This window comes from Sminthopsis crassicaudata, chromosome 4, assembly GCF_048593235.1.
Source record: "Sminthopsis crassicaudata isolate SCR6 chromosome 4, ASM4859323v1, whole genome shotgun sequence".
Taxonomy (NCBI): Eukaryota; Metazoa; Chordata; class Mammalia; order Dasyuromorphia; family Dasyuridae; genus Sminthopsis; species Sminthopsis crassicaudata.
In genome coordinates, this window is record NC_133620.1 from 451,789,379 (window position 1) to 451,795,081 (window position 5,703).

Here is a 5,703-nt window from a genome sequence, read left to right on the forward strand (position 1 = left end):
CTAGTTTATAGCACCGTCATGACTGTTGTTTCAGAATCAGGATGTCCGATTATATTCTTTCTCTATTTACTGGCTTTCTGACCCCTTTTAAGCACTATATCCACGATTCATCGAAAGTAACAATACAATATTCCATTTCTGGTGCATGGAAGGAACATGAGTGATAGTGCCAGAATGTACTGATTTTTTTTTTCCGAATGATTTTAAAATCCTGAGAAAGAAACAGAAGATCAGATTCTGACGGACGGGCTCTTTCCAGCCAGTTCTAGTGCACTTGTGATTGAGGGGCCTTCTGCGTCCAGGGGGAGGAATGTGGATCACAGCATGGTGTTTCCACCTAGTTGTTTGCTTGCTTTTTGTTTTCTCATTTTTTTTCTTTTTGATCTGATTTTTCTTGTGATTCTTGTGGATTCATAGTGATTGTGGAGGCATGTATAGAGGAAACGCACGTGTTTAACCTATATTGGATTAGTTGCATTCTAGAGGAGGGGATGGGGGAAGGGAGGGAGAAAAAATTTGGAAAGTTTTACTAGGATGAAAACTCTTCGCACGTGTTTTGAAAACAAAAAGCTATTATTAAAAAAAGAAAAAGCACTGAAGATCGTGGGGCGGAGACGCCCCTTTCCTCACAAAGGCGGGAGAGAATGAGAGCTGGTGGAGGTGTGAGAACGAGCTCCGCGCCCCCGGACCACAGGCCGGAGAGAAGGCGTTTGCCTGGCTTCCTGCGAAGGGCTTTCCCTGGGGCAGCTACATCGCGGCCCGGAGTCAGGAGATCCTGAATTCAAATCCGCTCCCAGCTGTGAGACTCTGGGCCAGGCTCGGAGCCCCAACTGCCTCGAAAAAAATCATATATATATATATATATGTGTGTGTGTGTGTGTGTGTGTGTGTCAATCACACAGAGATGGAGACGATGAGAGACGGGAGGGGGAGGGCACAGCGGGGGACTTGGGGGAATTGCTCTCCAGGCGGGCGAAGAGGGAACTCCTAGTGATATGGAAGAGCCTCCGCCTGCCCTTCCTCTCCGCTGCTGCAGGGGGCGCTCCAGAGACAAGAGGGGCCGGAGCTAGGCCTCGGGGTTACCGTAGTCTTCAGGCTAAAAATAAGTCTTTTCCGGGTAGAGGGAGGGAGGAGAGGCATTGGGGAGGAGCTCACTCTGTTCACCCAACCCAGAAGGCGCTTTTCCCTTCCCGCCCACTAGGAGTCCTCCAGTATCCCAGAGCCCTCCGCGGCCAGGCGTGTGGCGGCTGCTCCCCACAGTTGCTTCCAGGCGCTTCCGGCGCTCTCAGCCAGCAGAGATGGCGGCCCCCAGCCGAGGCGCCGTTGGGTGGATGCGGACGGCTCTTCGGATCTGGCGGACGAGCCGACGAGGCGCGGGTGAGAAGCCACGGGGGGGAATGGTGGGGGGGGGGTTCTGGATGAGAAGTCGGGAGAAGAGAAAAGCGCCGGGATTCTGGGAGGCACGGTGGGGGAGAGGGAGCGTCTCCGCTTTCCGTGGTCTCCCGGGCCCCGCCCCCTTGTTTTCAAGCCGGCCCGGCCCCGCCCCCTCTCGGGTCTGGCCCCATCTCCTGCACGCGCCCCGCTCCCCCTCCCCCCCAGCCCCTTGCCCACGCGTGGCTGAGGCTCCTTCTCCTGTGTGGCAGCTGTGTCCCGAGGCTCCTGCGCGGCCCCTCCCTTCCGCTGCTGCCACGGACGGAGCTCGGCCTTGGACAACATCCTGGGGGTCGCCAGGCCCGGCTATGAGCCGTGCCGGCCCGCTCCCACCGTGGCCCTGCACCGGGGTAAGTGACCCGTCCCGCGGCGTGAGGGACAGCCAGGGGGGGCGGAACCTATGTGACACTGTGGGGAAGCAGGCCCAGGGATGGGGGGGTCACTGGCTGGGCCCGCTCGGGTCCCACGCTCTTCTTCCCCAGGCCCCTTTCTGGTCTCATTTCCCACCCGCAGGGGGGCTTTTGGAGTGACTGTGCTGTCTGTTGTGCCCCTCCCTCCAGACAAGCAGGCTTTTCTTGTGGCCCTTCCTCCCAACTTGCCGGAGAACTCCCGGATCCTGCGCGTCGTCATCCTCGGAGCCCCGAATGCCGGGAAATCCACGCTTTCCAACCAGCTGCTGGGCCGCAAAGTACGCCCCCCTCCGCGCCCCTTTCCGTGCCGCGGGCAGCTCTGGAGCTCTGAGCCCTGACTCACATGGTGGATCCTTGCAGGTCTTCCCGGTCTCCAAGAAGGTGCACACCACGCGCTGCCGGGCCCTGGGGGTTCTCACGGAGGAGGACACGCAGCTGGTACGTCCCTGACGCGGCCCGGGCGCTCCCCGCTCCAGTCCTGAACTCCCTCGGCCTTCACCGGGCGGGGCCCCTGTGGGCCCCTCTCCCTCAGTCCCTGAGGAAAGGCGGGCAGCACCTGGAGGAGGGGCCTTCCCGCCCCCCTCACCACACCGGTGTCAGCACCTGCTCCAGCCGCTGGGAGATGCAGTAACACGAGGGGGCGGAGCTCCCGGAGGGGCGGGGCTGCCAAGCCAGAAGCCGGGAAAGGCAGGCAGGGGGCCGAGGCATAGCCTGGTTTGGGGCACCGGGAATGGGTTAGCTCGGGGTAAAATGTGAGCGGAAAAGGAAGCTTGGAGCTGGCGGCGCCGGGTGCCCCCCTTATTCTCAAGAACCCGCTGAAAACTTTGAGAAGGGATTCCCCTGGACTGTCTGCTTCATGGAGAGAAGGGGGGGTCGGAGACCCCTGGAGGGGGGGCTGTCGGCCCGCTGCTGATTGGAGCTGGGGCTCAGTGACGGAGAGGAAGGCGGGTGAAAGCATTGGGGCGTGATGCCAGGGGATGGGGGGCCGCGGGGTTTGGAGAGAGGAGAAGGGGCTGAGGCTGGCGTGAGGCGCCGAGGTGAGAGAAGGGACCTCCGTCTGCTTGACCAGAGAGGGTCTCTGGGATGGTCACTGGGGCGCAACAGAGCCAAGCTGCCCCAAGTCTGGCCTGACGTGCCCGCACACTTCCTTCCCTTCTGCCCTTCCCCGCAGGTGCTCCTGGACACCCCTGGCCTCATCAGCCCTGCCAAGCAGAAGAGGTAATAACCCTGAGGAGACCCGCCTGCTCCGGGCAGAGTGATAAAGCAACCTAGTTAACAATAAGACTGAGGTTTACAAAGCACTTTATACGTGTTACTCCCTTGGTCCTCACAACCACCCTGGGAAGTAGACAGACCGTTTATTATCCCCAGTTCCCTATAGGATGGGGATTTCCCCATTCAGGTAGGGAAACTGAGGCCGGGCTCTTCTCATGGGCCCACTTGGTCGTCCCCACGACCCCGTGAGGGAGGAGCTCGATCGTCCCTGTTAAGCCTACAGGTCTCACAGCTAGTGGGGGCCCGGGACTCCGTCTTCCTGACTCCAGTCAGTCACTGTGTCCTTGGCCATTTGCTGCTTGAGGAAGCCAGAAACTTCATGGTTCCCTTCACTTTCTTCTAAGAGCCCCTGGGGTCCCGGGCTGAATTCTTTCAATTCTTGCCTCTGTTCTCCAGGCATAACCTAGAGCAGTCCCTGCTGAAGGATCCCTGGAAAAGCATGGAGGCCGCAGACCTGGGTAGGGCCCCTCCTGTCCTGAGGGGGCCTGGGAGGGAGGAAGAGGATCAACGGAGGGCGTGAGGAATTCCTATTTGCTAAACTCCTAAGGGGTCCTAACCACATGGCTGCATGTGGAATGGGGAGCATCCGGCCGGGCGCCGCAGACTCAGTGGGAGCGTTGGGAGATTTGCAGACGGGGCCATGATGTTGCTGTTTCTCTCCCAGTTGTGGTTCTGGTGGACGTCTCGGACAAGTGGACCCGAGGCCAGCTTAACCACCAGGTTCTCAAGTGCTTGACTCAGTTCCCCCAAGTCCCCAGCATCCTGGTTATGAATAAGGTAAGCCAGGTGCTGAAGAGGACCCCCAGCCTCCCTTTGGGGCTCCAGGCCGTGCTGATTGCCCTCCTCCCCAGGTGGACTGCCTGAAGCAGAAGGCTGTCCTTTTGGAGCTGACCATGGCCCTCACAGAAGGTGTCGTCAATGGCAAATCGCTGCGAGTCAAGTCGACTCTGCCAGATTCTAAGACCCAGAAAGCCACAGTCAGGCCAGAGCCAGAGTCCTCGAGAGGCCCTGAGAGGGTGGGCTGGCCCCACTTCCAGGAGATCTTCATGCTCTCTGCCCTGAATCAGGAAGATGTGGAAACCCTGAAGGTCCGTCCCCTGCTCCCCACCCCAGGGAGTTTTCAGCCTTGGGCATGGCCTTTAAGTGGGAAGCAAAGCCCTGGACTTGGCAGCAAGGGGGACATGAAAGGGAAGGCCCTGATGCCAAGCATGTTTCTTGTGGTGCCCACAGCAATATCTCCTAGCACAGGCCCAACCAGGGCCCTGGGAGTTCCACAGTGAAGTGCTCACCAGCCAGACACCTCAGGAGATCTGTGCCAACATAATTCGGGAAAAGCTATTGGAGCACCTGCCTCAGGAGGTGCCTTACAGCGTGCAGCAGGTACGGGAGCGAGGAGGAAGGGGGGGCCCTCGGGGCTGCAGGCTGGGCAGAGCCACCTGAAGTGTCTCCTCTTTGCAGGAGACAAAGTTGTGGGAAGAGGGTCTCGGCGGGGAGCTTGTGGTCCTGCAGGATTTGATAGTATCCAAGGAGTCCCACTTGGTGAGTGACGGCACAGGGACTGGGGAGGGCTAGAAACTAGAGCTTCCCTCCCCTTTGCCCTTCCACCCCCAGCAAACACATTCAGCCCTTGTTCTCTTCCTGCCCACAGAGGCTGTTGATTGGTCAGAATGGGCAGCTGATCAGCCAGCTGGCCCAAGAAGCCACTCAGGACCTCAAAAACGTGTTCCTGTGTGAAGTGCAGCTCCGCCTCTCAGCTAAGCTGCGCAGGTGACTGTCCCCTACCCCCCAAGGCCTCCTGGGGCTGGTTGGGTTCCTGGAGCTGGTAGTTTATCATTGGTGCAAGTCCTGGTGCCCAGCCCTGAGACAAGTGGTCAGGCAAGAACTGGACAACCTTGTGCCCAGTAGTGATGGAGAGCTGCTCAGAACGGGCCCTCCTCTCAGGAGCCCCCGGGGCAATGGGGGCTCCATTCTCCCTCCACTCCAAGCCTCTGCACCCAGCTTGGGACAGGTGCCCTCTCTCCAGCCCAAGCAAGCCCTGGTGCCCTCACGTTGAGAGAGATGGCCGTGCCTTGTCACCCACCCATCTCCTGTTTGTTGCAATAATAAAGTGACATAAAAAAGAGTCTGGCTTCTCACTTTTATTTCTACACAGTGCAGCAGAGCTTCCCCTCCCCCCAACCTGTGTAGCCCTAGGGTCCTTCCGTCTCAGCCAGTGGGCACGGTCACTGAGTGCAGCAAGAGAACCCTTACCATTACTAAGCACAGTAATGGTAACGGTTTCCTCGCCACACTCCTCGTGTGCCCTCCTGGCCTGAGCTCAGTGCACCATCTTCCGCAGTCCTGGATCCGGAGTGCAGGGCGGCCCGTCCCAGTACATCATCTATACTGTAGTGTCTCATTGCAAACTTACAGTATATGATGATATCCTGTCCAGGGTCCCATGTGGGCACAGCCACGTCCTCTCCCTGAGGAGCCCCCTGGAGAAGCAATACAGAAAGGAAGGCTGAGGAGGGGGGGGCGGGGGTCAAGGCCAGGCAGGGGCAGGGGCCAGGCTCCTACACACCTCCCTTTTACCCCCATCTCTGCC

General features: G+C 59.1%; 1 protein-coding gene across 1 annotated transcript; it reads left to right on the forward strand.

Annotated features, from left to right (window-relative positions):
• Window positions 1-1,216: 1,216 nt before the first annotated feature.
• ERAL1 (Era like 12S mitochondrial rRNA chaperone 1) lies at window positions 1,217-5,238 on the forward strand. Its single transcript, XM_074263708.1, has 11 exons — window positions 1,217-1,377; window positions 1,644-1,781; window positions 1,992-2,119; window positions 2,202-2,279; window positions 3,013-3,059; window positions 3,513-3,574; window positions 3,781-3,893; window positions 3,968-4,204; window positions 4,347-4,496; window positions 4,575-4,655; window positions 4,765-5,238. The coding sequence occupies exons 1-11, from the start codon at window positions 1,299-1,301 to the stop codon at window positions 4,885-4,887; spliced, it is 1,236 nt and encodes a 411-aa protein (XP_074119809.1). The 5' UTR covers window positions 1,217-1,298; the 3' UTR covers window positions 4,888-5,238.
• The last annotated feature ends 465 nt before the right edge of the window (window positions 5,239-5,703 follow it).

What these genes read in the sequence shown, in the direction of transcription:
- ERAL1 (XM_074263708.1), top strand. Translation starts at nt 1,299, where the DNA reads ATGGCGGCCCCCAGCCGAGGCGCCGTTGGGTGGATGCGGACGGCTCTT. An exon ending in CGGAGGAGGACACGCAGCTG is followed by an intron (nt 2,280 to 3,012) that starts GTACGTCCCTGA and finishes CCTTCCCCGCAG; the next exon opens with GTGCTCCTGGACACCCCTGG. An exon ending in CATGGAGGCCGCAGACCTGG is followed by an intron (nt 3,575 to 3,780) that starts GTAGGGCCCCTC and finishes TTTCTCTCCCAG; the next exon opens with TTGTGGTTCTGGTGGACGTC.